This window comes from Phaenicophaeus curvirostris, chromosome 1 (assembly GCF_032191515.1).
Source record: "Phaenicophaeus curvirostris isolate KB17595 chromosome 1, BPBGC_Pcur_1.0, whole genome shotgun sequence".
In the NCBI taxonomy this organism is placed as follows: Eukaryota; Metazoa; Chordata; class Aves; order Cuculiformes; family Cuculidae; genus Phaenicophaeus; species Phaenicophaeus curvirostris.
The window spans coordinates 1,547,638-1,564,213 of NC_091392.1; the positions used below are offsets into that span (position 1 = coordinate 1,547,638).

Consider the following 16,576-nt stretch of genomic DNA (forward strand, 5'->3'; position numbering starts at 1 on the left):
GCTCAAAACCGAACACAGAATTTGAGCTGTAGCCTCACCAGCGCCAAGTAGAAGAGGATGATCCCTCATCTACTCCTGCTGGCCACACCATGGCTGATCCAAGCCAGGATGCTGTTGGCCTTCTTGCCCACCTGGCTACACTGCTGGCTCATGTTCATTATTGAGCATCCTATAACAAACAGGCCTTTTATGCATTAGCCCCATCTTCATCTTGAGATGACATATTGCAGCTTTCCACAACGCTCAAGGAAAAAAAGAATCAACTATCTTCTGATTAATTTATCTTCAACTCACCTTGAAGAGCAGTGAGAGACAACAGCAATAAAAAGACTTCTAGCATTCTTTTAAAGCTGATACTGGGTAAAGGATACTCTTGTCTCTATGCAATTCAAAATTTAGAAAGAGATATGCACATAAAATTGTAGAATATATATACATAAATACATAGAATTTCCCTCTGTAATCATGGTTATATTTACACTTATGATTACAGAATAAATAATGAAAATATTAAGGTAGAACAATGAGGTACAGTTTTCTTTAGACTACAGGCAGTCTATAAAAATATCTCCAGGATACACAAATTCATCTTAATGCATATGAAGTGAATGTCAGCAACAACATGCACAGAAATGTTAAAGCCCCCCATCAAACCCATCCTACTGTAAGTTCATAGAATCGTAGAATGGTTTGGGTTGGAAGGGACCTCAAAGCCCATCCAGTTCCACCCCCCTGCCATGGGCAGAGACACCTCCCACTGGACCAGGTTGCTCCAAGCCCCATCCAACCCGGACTTGAACACCTGCAGGAATGGGACATCCATGCCTTCTCTGGGCGACCTGGGCCAGGTCCTCACCACCCCCACAGGAAAACATTTCTTCCTAAGCTCTCATATCAATCTCCCCTCTTTGAGCTTAAACCCATTCCCTCGTATCCTATCCCTGCGCTCCCTCATCAAGAGCCCCTCCTCAGCTTTCCTGTAGACAAAAGTCATCTAGACTCCAGAAACGATCCAAGCTTTTGAGAACTCACAACTACCACTGTTTTACATTCCTTCCAAACAAGGTAGAGAACAGAAAGCCTACATGTATCACTGGACACCAAATGGCTTCACTTCCCAGGGCCTCACCAATCATACATGAGTTTCTGCTGTGAACTCCAAACGGGTATAACATGATAAGTTCTGTACTCATCTGTGTCCCAGTGGCCACACGTGCCCAGCTGGCCTCTCAAAATGATTCTTTCTGCATAACCTTACAAGTTATGTTTTTCCATCAGCATCACCTTGTGCCACAAGCTTAGAAGCCTCATATTCTATTAATAAATATTTAGGAACTATCGAAATAGATAAGCCACCTGACTCTACTGTTAATCCAGTTGTCTGTCCTTGACATTTTTCCTGACTTTTAAATGTTTAATTATGTTATTAATAGCACAGAGGCTCCGTCTTCTCTTCCTGTTCTTCGTTAGACCTTCCTTTAATAGGATACATCACGGAGCTCTCCTTGCAAAATGCCATAAAAGAGGAGCACATAAACCCGTGAACTAAATGGATTTGTGTAAAGATGCTTTTTTGCAAAGCACAAAATTTCTAGGAATCCAGTTGATTACAGCCACGCTTCTTGGGTTTTTTTGCAAGCATTTTTTGCCTGGCAGAGAAGAATCTGGGGGTGTTGGCTGACAGTGGCTGAACATGAGCCAGCAGCAGCTCAGGCAGCCAAGAAGGCCATAGAATCATAGAATCACCAGGTTGGAAGAGACCCACTGGATCATCAAGTCCAACCATTCCTATCAATCACTAACCCATGTCCCTCAGCACCTCATCCTCCCGTCCCTTAAACGAGGGAAGGTGACTCAACCCCCATCCCTGGGCAGCCTCTGCCAGTGCCCAATGACTCTTTCTGTGAAAAATTTTTTCCTCATGTTCAGCCTAAGCCTCCACTGGCGGAGCTTGATGCCATTCCCTCTCGTCCTGTCCCCTGTCACTTGGGAGAAGTGCAGAGGCTTCCCAAGGAGGTGGTGAAGTCCCCATCCCTGGATGGGGAGTCCCCATCTGGAGCTGTTTAAAAGATGAGGAGATGAGGTGCTCAGGGATCTGGTTTAGTAGTGGACAGATACAGTTGAACACAATGATCTCAAAAATCTTTTCCAACCAAGCAATTCTATGACTCTATAAGCAGAATAAAGGCTTTTTGGTACGACTAGTCACTATTTACAGTTTTGGAAGCCTTTCTTTCAAACTTCTTTACTCCTCTTTCAACCTAAAATGCTCCAGGGAAACAGAACAGAAAGCTGAATCAATGGAAAGAGAGGATGACTGCTCCCGTGAAAAAAAACCTGCATTCTATTCTAATTAGTAAAAGAAAATGCTATGCTAAAATCTGTCTATTTACATAATTTCCACATGACTATCTACTTTGCTAATTAAAAAAGACAAGCAGTTGTATAAATAATCATATCAGCATGTAAGAACCCAAACTGAAGAACATGTTCACGCTAATAAGGCTTAGCTGTTAACACAACCTCCAAAACATTTTAGAGAGCAGATAACCATTTCTAACAGAATTACTATTAAGCCTTTTAACAGATGAGGAAATCAGCGCATTCAATGGTCGAGCGGGTTTCTGTCATTCTCCCTGAAGAAAGCATTTTAAGAAAAGATCTTCCTGTCAGCTTAGATTGTCACACTCCTATAGCTCGTTTCAGAATTTTTAGACGTGACTTTGCCAATCTGGGTTAATCTTTGCCACTAAAAATGAGACAAAATTAAGTTTTATTGCCGCGAAGGGCATAACTGGAAGATACAGAAGGCAGTATATATCTGAAATATAATTAATATATATTAAAAATTATATAAGATACAATAGTATATTATTTATAATTAAAATATATATTAAAATGCTACTGAACACTATTTGAATAGATGAGGACAGGCTTGGTGAGCTGGGATTGTTCAGCCTCGAGATGAGAAGGCTCCAGGGAGACCTTAGAGCATGTTCCGGTACCTGAAGGGGCTACAGGAAAGCTGAGGAGGGACTTCTTACAAGGGCAGGTATTGATAGGATGAGGGGGAATGACTTTAAACAGGAAGGGGGAAGATTTAGATTAGACATTAGGAAGAAATTCTTCCTGATGAGGGCGATGAGGCCCTGGAACATGTTGCCCAGGGAAGTCATGGCTCCCCCATCTCCCTGGAGGGGTTCAAGGCCAGGCTGGATGGGGCTTTGAGCAACCTGTTCCTCTGGGAGGTGTCCCTGCCCATGGCAGGGAGGTTGGAAGTTGATGGGCTTTGAGGTCCCTTCCAACCCAAACCATTCTATGATTCTGTATTATTCAAAACATACTACTGTCAACTTTTAAATGTGAATTCCCTTCCTGAATATTGAAGCAGTCATAAGTTCAAGGGCTAATCAGCCCTTGATGAGTACAGATCGTAGTTTCTCTCTTTTATATTGATTCCTACAGAACAGAAGAACAATCTTTAAAATTTTAAAAAGGATTGGAAAAGAATATTTCTAATTTTTATATGGGATTCATTCACTTTACCTGAAATATTTATGTACGTGCTTAGAACTAATGTAGCAAATATGACCATATTCTATGTATAGCTTTTTGGTACTCATTTTGAAAATCCCATTAAATACTTTTTCAAATTACAATTACAAAGTAACTGTAATTTGAAGTAATTTAAAGAGTAACTTCATGGTACTCTTTAAATTACTTCAAATTACAGTTACTTTGTAATAATTGTTGTATTTTATACCAGCTAAATTACAATAAAAATAGTTTTTGCTTAAGCTTCTGCGTAACCCCTCTATTGATAGTTCTTCCTATTAAATATCCAAAAATCATAGAATGATAGAGTCATATAATGGTTTGGGTTGGAAGAGACCTTAAAGACCATCCAGTCCCAACCTCCATGCCATGCGGGGGGTTCTGATTTAGAGAGTTTCTTATTCAGAAGAAAACGTTAAAATCACACACTCATAAAATCACCAGGTTGGAAAGGACCTTCTGGATTATTCAGTCCAACCATTCCTATCTGCCACAAAACCATGTCCCTGAGCACCATGTACCTCCATCTTTTAAATACCTCCAGGGATGGGGACTCAACCACCTTCTTGAGCAGCCTCTGCCAGGGCCAAATGACCCTTTTCTGTGAATTTTTTTTGTTCTGATATCCAGTCTGAACCTTCCTTGGCACAGCTTGAGGCCATTACCCCTTGTCCTGTCCACTGTCACTTGGGAGAAGAGCCCAGCTCCCTCCTCTCCATAACCTCCTTTCAGGGAGTTATAGAGAGCAATGAGGTCTCCTCTCAGCCTCCTCTTCTCCAGGCTAAACACCCCCAGGGCCCTCAGACTTGTTCTCCAGCCCCTTCACCAGCTTCGTTGCTCTTCTCTGCACTCGCTCCAGAGCCTCAACATCCTTCTTGTGGGGAGGGGCCCAGAACTGACCCCAGGATTCAAGGAGCGGTCTCTCCAGTGCCGAGTCCAGGGGCAGAAGAACCTCCCTGGACCTGCTGGTCACGCCATTTCTGATCCAAGCCAAGATGCCATTGGCCTTCTTGGCCACCTGGGCCCCTGCTGGCTCATGTTCAGTTGTCTGTCAGCCAACACTCCCAGGTCCTTCTCCTCCAGGCAGCTTTCCAGCTACTCTTCCCCTAGTCTGTAGCTGCACAGGGTTGTTGTGCCCCAAGGGCAGGATCCGACATTTGGCCTCGTTAAACCTCATGCCATTAACCTCATGCGTTGGTATCATCAAGGATATTTTACAAATGTGGAACTGAGTAACACTGAGATAAATGCTTTGCCAAGACCTGTAACAGAGCAAGATGCATGCAAAAAAAAGAAAAGACAATCCAGTTCCAACCTCCCTGCCACGGGCAGGGACATCTCCCACTGGACCAGGCTGCTCAAAGCCCCATCCAGCCCGGCCTTGAACACCTCCAGGGATGGTCTTCATAACAGAGAGAAACAGGCACTGATGCTTCTGGTGTTAATGTAGGTATCGGCAGCTAGATCAGAATCATGAAGTATTTCAGGTGTCCATTTCTCTTCACTGAATTTTGAAGCAGCAAAGAACAACTGCCTCATGTGCAGTGTCTACACCACAGAAATCTGAAGCCAGACAAGATAAATCCTGCTAGAGCATCTGGAAATAGAACCTAGAAATGTTGTATTTAAACAAATAAACCCTAGATATCTTGATGGAAAGTTGGCAATATAAAGCTTCCAATCTCATTACAAGATCCTTAAAAATTAAACCAAGATCCTTTAATAATGTATCATATTTGCATACTAAATTTGACTCATTTTTCTAAAATGAATGCAGGCTTCTCAGTTACGAACACAACCTTATGAGGAAACACACTTTGAATAAACACAGTAAGCGACTTCTTACACATCACCTAAGTAACAACAAAACCTCCCCAGAGCAAATGCAAAATATCATAAAATCATAGAATGGGTTGGATTGAGAGGGACCTTAAAGATTATCCAGTTCCAACATCCGTGCCATAAGTAGGGACACCTCCCACTGGATCAGGTTGCTCAAAGCCCCATCCAAACTGGCCTTGAACACCTCTGGGGATGGGGCAGCCACGACTTCTCTGGGCAACCTGGGCCAGTGCCTCACCATCCTCATCTGGAAGAATTTCTTCCTAACGCTTAATCTTAATCTTCCCCATTCCACTTTAAAGCCATTCCGCCCTGTTCTACCACTCCATGTCCTTGTAAAAAGTCCCTCCCCAGCTTTCCTTGAGCCCATTCAAGTACAGGAAGGTCACTATAAGGTCTCCCCTGAGACTTCTCCAGGCTGAACAACCCCAACTCTCTCAGCCTGTTCTCAAAGCAGAGGTGTTCCACCCCTCAGATCATCTTCGTGGTCTCCTTTGGACCCATTCCAACAGTTCCATATCCTTCTGTTGTTGAGGTATTCTCCAAAAATCTTTGTAGAAATTCAAAACTCAGCTGGACAAGGCCCTGAGCAACCTCTGCTGAAGATGGCTCTGCTTTGAGGAGGAAGCTGGGTCAGATGTGCTTCACAGCTCCTTTCTGACATGCTACATTCTATGACCTTGTATTAATAAAAAATGTGTTCAGTACTACACGTATCTCTGAAATTGTGTTATTTCCCTTCACATGTATTAAAGCATTGATATATTGATAAAAGACAGAGAGGAAAACAGCTAGAATCACTTCTTTCTTACCAGATTGAGTATTTTGATAGGTAAATTCTCCAGGCCAGTGATGGCAATGAGTCTGTTGTGTGACAAACTAAGATGATTCAGACTGCGACACTTCTCCAGTCCTCTTATCTCCTTGATATTATTAACTGTACAGAGTGGGTTCCATTTAAGGAAATAACTGAACACAAAACCTTAACGATAATTATTAGGTAAATTAGCCAACAGAGCTGAATTTTACGGTACGGGGAGCTGGATATCGAATGCTTCATGCTAAGGAGTTTAAAATCCCAGCTGCTCACACTCACCCCTGTTCTAGAACTCACTGCCTTGTTTGGCTAACACAACTTTTTGTAAGGCAGCAGGACAAGCGACACTGATCCAGCTTGATAAATCCTACTTTTTGGAGTGGCTTTTAAGCCCAGTTTCTTCTGTGACCTGGTTTACAGTGCAGATTTTCAGGCTGGCATAACCAGGCTGGTGGCAAATCAAGAAAGTAGTGAAAATAAGGCAATGGGAGAGGGGGGAAGAACTACTTCTGCCAGTGTCTTGCGAAGCTCTGCTATAAATCCCTGGTCTTATCATCAGATGCATATGTGAAGGCTAAAACACAGAGGTCTTTGCCTTTGATTTGAACTGGGCACCAGTCATGTTCAGTCAGCGGTAGAATACAGGCACGTGGCTGAGCCATCAGAAAAGGGAATGATCTTTTTTACCTGTAGGAGTACTTAAATGTGGCTCCAAATAGACCTTGACCTCAAGCATTCCACACAAATTACCCAAGTAATATCAGAAGATAGTACTATACAGGGTGAGTTCACTCTAAATTATTCCTGTTCCATACTGGTCGTCTGTACTGAAAGTGTAAAATAACTTTAAACTTAAAAGCAGGAGTAAGAGTAGTTAGGATTCCTCAGCAAACTTCAGCATGAACAGAACTACCTCTATTACTTAAACAAAGCAGTTGCCTTTGACAACAAGCTGTCTCAAACTGGGATGAACTCACAGTGGGGTGAACTGCAGAGGTACCTGACTCCATATCTCTTGCTGCGTCGAAATCAGATAACTCTGATTCAGGTATCTCATTGCTTTGTGACTGAAGGTAGGCATTGTAGGTGTTCAAGCTGGAACTAGTTAAATAAAAACCTCAAGAAACATAACTGAAAAAAATAGCCAGAACATGCAGGACAGAGAAATGCCTTCAGGCAATCACGTTCTTAATTGACTTAAGAGAATGAAGTCTGCCTGCAAACAGAGGCAAGTGAGTTTTTATTCGCATTTCTAGTCTTACCAGGCACAGGCCAACTGATAACAACTTTTTTCTCTCACTCTGAATGATATTGTAACGAAACACAATGTAAGCTTAGCCAGGATCAATAGAATACTCCTTAACAGCTGTGACCCAGCTATTTTCTCCTAACTGCCTACAGAAGGACTTCATTGTACGCAACCCAAGTTCTACACTTGGAGGTCTAGATGGGGAAGGAGAGGAGGAAACATGGAACTCGTAAGCACAGATTTATCTGTGTTGTCTCTGTTATTTCAGAAAAGAAACCAAAACCATCCACAGGCACTTATACTTGACAGATATTCATTGATTTGCATATGAAATGGGTCTGCTCCTCTTTCAACTGAGGGGGAAAAAATATTGTTTAAACCACGAGCATCAATACTACATAGCAAATTATTGAGCACTAAAACCAAATACACGCAGTTTTTGTCTTTTAATGATTCACTACAATGCTTTGTCAGCTATTATTGCCCAGAGAAGTCTTAGTTCCCCCATCCCTGGGGGCGTTCAAGGCCAGGTTGGATGAGGCTTTGAGCAGCCAGGTCCAGTTGGAGATGTCCCTGCTCATGGCAAGGAGTTTGGAACTGGATGATCTTTAAGGTTCTTTCCAACCCAAACCATTTTATGATTCTATAAGCTGCCTTCCTTTCTAGTCTGGGCAGTTTCCTCCTTGAAATCTCATTTATAAACCCGTCAGGTGTGGTTGTGTGTGCACCTGTCAGAAAGAATTCTTCACTGACCGTACCATCTACATTCTAATTCACTTAAATACAGCCAGAAATGCTTAGTTACTGTCAGTGACAAATGCATGCCAAATATTGCTGCTACTGCATGACATTTAATATAGTATTTTTCATTTATGATTACAAAGAACAGCTTGTTTTGTCTGCCATGCCTTTGGCGATGAGTACTTGACATGGGTTAGGACCAGTGCCACTTTGCTATCCTGCACTTCTCAATTCTGCATCCATTTTCTTCTATTTCAGAGGGTCCTGTATGCGTAAAACTGTTTTTCTCCCCATTTCAATGGCACCTACATTGACAAATGAAGAAATCGAGAGAGCACACTGCTGCCCTGAAATCAAATGAAAAGATACTGATTCAGATCCACAACCCAAACCTCTGATCTTCTCTCCTTTTCATTTTGCTGTATGGTTTTTCACGCCGCGACGGAAAATTAGAATTGCAAAGGGACAGCGTCTCAATGCCATTTTCTGACAAGAACCGTGTCTCCTGCACACCTTGTAAAACGTGTGAATAATGTAACCTGGATGCCCTGCAAATGCTTTATCTGCTCCTACATGAAAAAAGCATTGTATTAATACCATTTGGTAATGGGCTACTTTGAGGGCAAGAGGCAGAGAAAAAATTGCAACAGCCTGCCGTCTCCTCCTTTTCAGAGAGCAGAAAAGCAAGATGCAATTTATGAGGCAAAGAGAAAAGGTTCACGTGCCCTTGGGAAGCAATTGTAAGCGAGGCAGCACGTCAACATGAAACTCCAGGAGATCTTTCAGAAAAGCATAGGGAGTCTTTAGGGACACTAGGAGTACTATGGAAAGCCTTGGAAAAGGAAGCAAAGAAGAAACTTAATCTGCAGGTTGATATTTATCTGATTTCTGCCAGCACAGGGTTTCTAAGCCCCCAGACTGGGCACCACAGTGAGAGTGCAGAAGGTGGGCAGCAGAACATAGCCCCTGTGCAATTAGCTATGTCTAAGATTAGAAACCATGCAGCTTCTTCAGTTAAGGGAGCTTGCTGTTCCAAGGTGATTTCTTATTAACTTTTCTTAAATAAAAATACTGGGATTATTTATTACCTCTGCCATGCAAAGACAGTGTGACATGCCACTTTTTCAGTTTTATATGATGCAACACAGGAGTTTTTGTGTTCCTCTTGCAGGCTAAAACCTTACATGCACACACAGCCACCTTGAATAACTCATAAGCCTAAGTAAATTAAGATGTTTCACCACCAGAATTAGAGTGTTTAATCTTGCTTCTAAAGACAAAACTGACATGAAGGAAAGACTCAAAGAAAACAGGTATCTATTTGAAGCAAATGGCTGTTCAGAAAGCAAACAAGAAAATTATCTCCCATTCAAGCTTCCAGAAAGGATACAGTCGAGCAAGAGCTTGGTAAGCGACTGGTATGCTGACAAATCTTGCATTTTAGGTATTTGATTATATGAAAAATCCACTTCCTAAAGAAAAAAAGGAGACATAAAATTAATCTCTTTTCTTCAGCACTTAGAGCTGTCTTGTGAAGCTAAGTGGCTGTTACACTGAACTTCCATCAAAGGTGTGGAAGTAATTAAAATATCACAGATATTAATGCTGGAACATAAACAGAAAGGCTCTTTTTTATGATGTACAGAATTGACGCTTTGGGAACATCCGAAACTACAATTTCTTCCAACAACGTTATCGCTAATGGTCCTGTAATCATGCAGATATATTAAAAGACTAATAGAGGAGATGGAGAAAAACCATGCAGGTCATGTTTTAAAAAAATCTCCTGCTTTTTATAATCCAAAGTGGGCTACAGGAAAAAAGCAAAGGGAAGACTAGCACACAGCTATACTTTAAGGACACATTTCACAATAACAACTGGCAGCAATGGATTTCAAAGGCAGGAACTGATCCCACTAAAGGTCTGATGAATTCATAGAAGCACAGAATTGTTTGGTTGGAAAAGACCTTTGAGATCATCAAGTCCCACCATATCTGTTGACTACTAAACGAGATCCCTGAGCACCTCATCTCCCTGTCTTTAAAACACCCCCAGGGATGGGGACTCACCCACCTCCCTGGGCAGCCTCTGCCAGGACCTGAGAACCCTTTCAGTGAAGAAATTTTTCCTGATGTCCAATCTAAACCTCCTCTGGTGCAACCTAAGGCCGTGAATTCAACAAGCTAGGAAAAAAGTCTGGCTGTATTTAGCTTTGGCTAGAACAGGTAGCTGTGCAATGCATTTTCCCATGGCGTGCCAGGGCGTAAAAGAAAAGAAAAGACTGAAACATGCAGCGCAGAACACCCAAACATTTGGAAAAGCTATTAAAATGTCAAATGAAGTAAGAAAGAAAAAAAAGGAAGGCAGAGAAATTAGCTTTTGCACATGTCTAAATTAGATTTCGAAAACTGTCTTGAATGTAAACTATAAAATGCATTTTTTTGCAACTTACCTTGAGATTTTTAGGTGGTTTAAACATAAAATATGTAGTCAACTCATTGTGGGAAGCATTCAGTTCTAGTAAGTGAGGTATGTGACTGATACAAGAAAGATCTAGTAACAAAACAAAATGACAAATCCTCTATGTCAATGCACAGGGAAACACGGAGATCATCATGTCAAAATGTGATAGTTATGTTCAATAGCAATCAAGACTTCCACAAAAACACAGAATGACACGTAATCACAGAATGCCAGGCTGGAAGGGTCCTCGAGGAACGTCTGGTCCAGCTTCTAGGTGATCTGTAGTTTAAATGAGGTTGCCCAGAACTCTTAAGCTCAGCCTTAAAGGTGTCCACCACTTCCCTAGGGAGATTATCCCAATGTTTAACTGTTCTCATGGTGAAAAATTCTCTTCTGGAACCCAATCAGAACGTCCTCAGAAGTAACTTATATCCATTATCCTTTGTCTTTTCCGTATGACTCCTTATAAAAAGGGAGACTCCATCCTCTTGGCAGACACCCTTTATGTACCGTTACATGGCAATAAGGTCTCCCCTAAGCCTTCTCTTCTCACGGCTGAAGAAACCCAGTTGGATGACCTTCAAGGTCCCTTCCAACCCAAAGCATTCTATGATTCTGTAAGTATTCAGGCCACTACTGAAGACTAAATGACTAGTTGCTGTGGAAAAGTCCCTGCTTTGTTCAGACCCAGCCTTCACAGACAAGCTGTCAGTCACTGCTATTATTGTTGTCCAGCACCTCAATTGAAACAAACTCGAAAGAAATAATGCAACAGGTTGCCCACAACAGCTTATTCCTTTTGGTGTTATAGTAGAAAATGAGATGGGGAGCATGAGGGAGAGGGAAGGAGTAGAAGAGATAGAGTTTAAGCCATCTCCATTTGTTACCTTTCTAAACCCAGGATACAGATTTTCACCGATAGGAAACCTTGGCAAAGGAAAACCCAAGGCTGGGAACAGACATAACTTTAAATATTATGACAACCAACTGCACATGTAAAATCTCAACCTTAACCTTGTATTGACATGCCTGCTTGCATTTTATGTTTGGATATCAACTGGACAACACTCCCACTGATAAGCACAAGCTGGTGCAGTTGTCTACAGTCCATACATCATTCTCAAGAAGATCCAGCCACCGCCTCATTCTGTAGAGCTGGAGTAGTTACACCACTAAAATGTAGACCAGGCTTTGTGCTATTAAATCTACATGGTACAGTGCATTTCTCATCTTAAATGATTTCACAACCCAAGAATTTACTAGTGCATTTACTACATACCATTAATTTTATTATATGAAAGTTCCAGCTTCTGTAGGTGAACGTATCTGGAGAGAATGTTAATGTCACTTAACTCACGACCCTGGAAAAATAAAGCAGAGAGACTTTAATAACTAGCTGTATAACCTCAGCACTCTCCCAAGAGATACACAAAGGCAGGAGACGTTGAAGAGATGCCCCAAGGTCCCTGCAGCTGGATGCGTCAGAACAGAATGACATATACAGAAAGTGATGTTAGACCTGCAGATCAGCCATGAATGGAGAAAATGTCAAAAGACGACATTGAAACACAACCAGGAGAGACAGCTGGAGCTAGGAAAAATGCCAGGAAAACAGGGCTGCACAGAAAAAGGAATGGCAGCAAGTAATCTTTAAAAAGACACAACCATTTTAACTTTCTGGAGGGACAACGTTCTCAGGTGTTTAGCGTGTTCCTCTATTTTTGTCTCCAGCTGACTGAAGCAAGAAGGTCCATTTTCACACTCGAAGACTGGGTAAGGAAAAACCTGAATGCTGTTGCTGTGCAGTGAAAGAAACATCAACACAGCAGTTCTCAGCAGGAGCCGTGCTGTATCTCACCAAAAGTCCCATCTACATGAAATGGTATTGAAAAGCAGAGACAAAATCTGCCTCTCAAAATTATTTTTAATAGATCATCTATTAGCTGTTAAAGAAAGGGAAACCTTTAAGCAAGAAGCTCTTTACAATGATGTTCGCTGCTCATACTTACTGAAAGTGACAGATTAAGATAAACGTATTCGGTACCAAGCGCTGAGCGTCCCAGCTTGTGGAGTCCCTCGGCCACAGTGTCTTCATCCAACACTCCATCAAACTGACCCTATAAAACACCAGAAAGGGAGGGCATGGAGAGGAATGGATTAAGGGGAGATTTATGAAACGGAATTCCACACTTGGCAGAATCTAGGGGCTGCTTGGAATGCAGCTGGGAATGGAGGGTAATAAAAGTCCTCAATCAAAGGCTGCTTTTGGTGCTCTATCACCCTACCAAGGCACATTAGGGAAAATGATGAATACAGCCCACAAAACAGATAAATAGAAAGACATTGAGTACTAGCTCTATATATTTCAGCAGCTTTTTGTTGGGATTCCCTCCCCTCCCATTCTGGTTTAAATGTGCAGCTCTAAACAGGACCCATTTCCAGAGATGTTGAGCCATGAAACTCACATTGATTATGGATGTTAACATCTCAGCAAATCAACACTAACACAACCCCAGTGTTGTACCCCAATATGCGCGTTATAGGAGGCCCTTTAAATCTGTTCGGCATGAGCAGCCAGCGCTGCTCTTCAGAGAACAATCTTGCCAAAAAAGAGTTCTTGACAGATGGCACTAATGAACCACTGCGTAGCTTTAATGAGAAAATAAGCCAATGGCTTGTGAAATTCCTATAAGCTTGGAGAAGTCACACAACAATTGCTAATCTAGGGACCAAGATAAATAATGTTTCAAATGGCGATCAGCTAAATTTAGAGCACCTACACATTAAAGCAATGGAGGTTATAGATGTGTTTCCACTAGGTAAAAATATGAGGTGATAATGCTGTGGTAGTGGACACTTTAAAGCCCAGCAGAGCAGGGAGAAATAATCCACCTGGTTCCAGGGGCTGACTGAATCTTAGACCTGGGCAAATAAACACAAAAATGGTTGAATTTGGCTATCCATTTGCCAGTTTATACAGCAAAGAGGGAGAAGGGTAATCCAGAACTATCCTGGACACCACAGGGATGGAAGGGACCCTAAAAAAAGAGGTAGAAATGAGAGGTGTGGAGGAAACAGACCAAAGCAGCCTTTCCCTTCTCAGGGGAAATGAGAAATGTCTACTTGGTGCTCCCACTGTCTCCTCCTTCCCTCCCCCTCAATGACACTGAGTGATGAGGGAGGGTGTTTCTGACTCTAACTCAATTGCTCGAAGTAACTTCATTCTCTGAAAGTAAACTGCATGTTTTTCAGACAGTTCCTCTCTAGAAGTGATAATACCGGGCACTGGAATGCAGAAAGGCCAATGCTTAAACTCATTCCTCTAGTACCAAGGCCATCCTCAAGCTGGCAAAAAAAAAAAGGCTGCACCTGCAAGAAGTGGGGGACAGGACAGATGACCCCAAACTGATCAGCAGAGAATTCCAACCCATATACATCATACTCAGTATAGAAGTGAGAGACCATGAGGGCCTCCCCCATTTCTGTGATGGCCATTGTCCAGTGAGGACTTTGACAGTCTGGTTGCTCCTAATCCCAGATCCTTGCATTCCTGAATCCAGCTCCTGAGCTCAGCTCCCTCCTATCTGTGGAAACATTCCCTTGTTTCTGTTCTGCAGCATTTGTGGTGATGTAGTCATCGAGGAGAGGTGTGGGGGCACAATCTCATATATTTGTTTAGTTTTTATTATTTTCTAATTATTATTATTATCATCATCATTTCATTAAAGCAGTAGTTTTAGTTTCCTACCCACTAATTTTTTTCTCCTCATTTTCCTTTTTCTTTCCCTGGGTCTTGGGGGAAGGGTGTGGAGAAGAGAAGTCTCTGCAGAGACCTTAAAGTAGCCTTCCAGTACTGAAAAATGCTCCAGAAAAGCTGGGGAAGGACTTTTTACAAGGGCCTGAAGTGATACGACAAAGGGGAATGGCTTTAAATTGGAAGGGGGAAGATTTAGATTAGACGTTAGGAAGAAATTCTTCCCAATGAGGATGGTGAGGCAGTGGCACAGGTTGTCCAGGAAATTCATGGATGTTTCCTCCCTGGAGGTGTCCAAAGATAGGAACGGTTGGACTCGATGATCCGGTGGGTCTCTTCCAACCTGGTTATTCTATGATTCTATGAAAGCCAGGTAGGATGGGGCTTGGAGCAGCCTGACACAGTGGAAGGTGTTGGAAGGGGGGTTGGAACTGGACAGGCTTTAAGGTCCCTTCCAACCCAAACCATTTGGTGATTAAAAAGGCAGAAATCAGACGTGAAGGGATTCACAGTATAACCTGAGTTGGAAGGGACCCACAAGGATCATTGAGTCCAACTCCTGTCCCTGCACAGGACAACCCCACCCTTTGCACAGTTGGTCTGAAGGGGCTGGCCAAATGCTTCTGGAACATTGTCAGGCTTGGTTCTGTGACTGCTTCCCTGGGGAGATGTTCATAGAATCATAAAGTTAGAAAAGACCCTTGAGATCTTCAAGTCCAACCATACCCATCCACTACTAAATCAGATCCCTGAGCACTTCATCTCCTTGTCTTTTAAACACCTCCAGGGATGGGGACTCCACCATCTCCCTAGGCAGCCTCTGCCAGGGCCCGAGAACCCTTTTGGAGAAGAAATCTTTCCAAATGTCCACTGCTGCACCACCCCCTGGGTGAAGAACCTTTTCTTAATATCCAGCATAACCCTCCCCTGGCACATCTTCCTCCCATTCGTTGGGAAACGGACCAAGGCAGCCTTTTGCCTGTTTGAGGAATAAGAAATTTCTTCCTAGTGCCCCCATTGCCTCCCCTTCTTCCCCTATTTGGTGATGAGGCAGGGGCAGGGGCTCTTCCCCTACTAGCACAGCCCTTCCCTCACAGCTGGGGGACACTCAGCTGAACCTCTGCGTGCGGTGACTCCTCTTCTTCCTCCTCTTCTTCTTCTTCTTCCTCCTCTCGCTGAGCCGGGCTGAGCTGTGGCTGCGCCAAGCTGTCCTGGTCCTGCTCCCCTAGGAACTCCTGGGAAAGGGGCTCAGGGAGGCCATGAGCAGGGGGAAGGGGCTCACTGGGGCCACCCTCCCCGCTGTTCTCCTCGCCCCCCGCCATGCGCTGCGAGGAGGAGAGCGAAGCCGCCCCCTCACCAGGCCGCCGCCATCTTGTTTGCTCCGGTTGCCGCGGCGACAGGGGAAGACCCACCCAGTGTATCACGTGATCAGCGTCCACCCGCCAGCCGGCCAATAGAAAAGAGGCGTGTGTTGCGGTGCACGATGGGAATTGTAGTTCTGTGAGAGGGACGCGCCCGCAGCGCCCTACCAGACCGCAGGGCATGTTGGGAGTTGTAGTTCTTCGCGCGGGCCGCGCCCTCAGCCCTCTCGACCGCGGTGCATGCTGGGAGTTGTAGTAAATGTTGTTCTTAATAACTAATTTAAACTCTTTCAGCTTAAAAACGTTCCCTCTCGTCTTGCCCCTGCACTCCCTGACCAAGACCCCTTCCCCAGCTTTTCTGGAGCCCTTTTAAATACTGGAAGCTGCTCTAAGGTCTTCCTGCAGCTTTCTCTTCTCCAGGCTGAACAACCCCAGCTCTCTCAGCCTCTCCTCGTAACCCCAAATCCTTCTCTTCAGGGCTTCTCTCAACACAAACAAGACGCTTTAGACCAAAAAATACGTCTTACACATACCGACCCACTCTTAAACTAAGCCTGAAAAGATGCTAAAGAGCTCTGTGCTAGCATGTTTTGTGAAAAGTTGAGTTGTGCCTAGGAACTGCTTGACTTACTGTGGCAGTGAGTTCCACAAGTTCATTAGTGCAGATTATAATAAAAAAAAAAAATTAGGTGATTTTCCCTCATTTTAGGCTTCCCTTGTTCCTTGATCCGTCATCTGCCCTTCTTCTCACATTGCAGAACAGGGTAAAATGAGACAGTAAAGCCAGAAAATA

General features: G+C 43.3%; 1 protein-coding gene across 6 annotated transcripts in view; it reads right to left on the reverse strand.

Annotated features, from left to right (window-relative positions):
- LRGUK (leucine rich repeats and guanylate kinase domain containing) overlaps positions 1–15,762 on the reverse strand; it is a 70,114-nt gene extending 54,352 nt beyond the window's left edge. For 5 of the 6 annotated variants that reach the window (XM_069861755.1, XM_069861665.1, XM_069861570.1 and 2 more), the window contains exons 1-6: positions 15,541–15,762; positions 12,678–12,785; positions 11,948–12,029; positions 10,658–10,758; positions 9,595–9,676; positions 6,210–6,334 (exon numbers count right to left, since the gene is read on the reverse strand). In XM_069861755.1, coding sequence (XP_069717856.1) covers positions 6,210–6,334; positions 9,595–9,676; positions 10,658–10,758; positions 11,948–12,029; positions 12,678–12,785; positions 15,541–15,744 — 702 coding nt within the window. In that variant the 5' untranslated portion in view covers positions 15,745–15,762. The remainder of the gene's footprint in view (positions 1–6,209; positions 6,335–9,594; positions 9,677–10,657; positions 10,759–11,947; positions 12,030–12,677; positions 12,786–15,540) is intronic. The other variant, XM_069861819.1, reaches the window with a different exon arrangement.
- Positions 15,763–16,576: the final 814 nt, after the last annotated feature.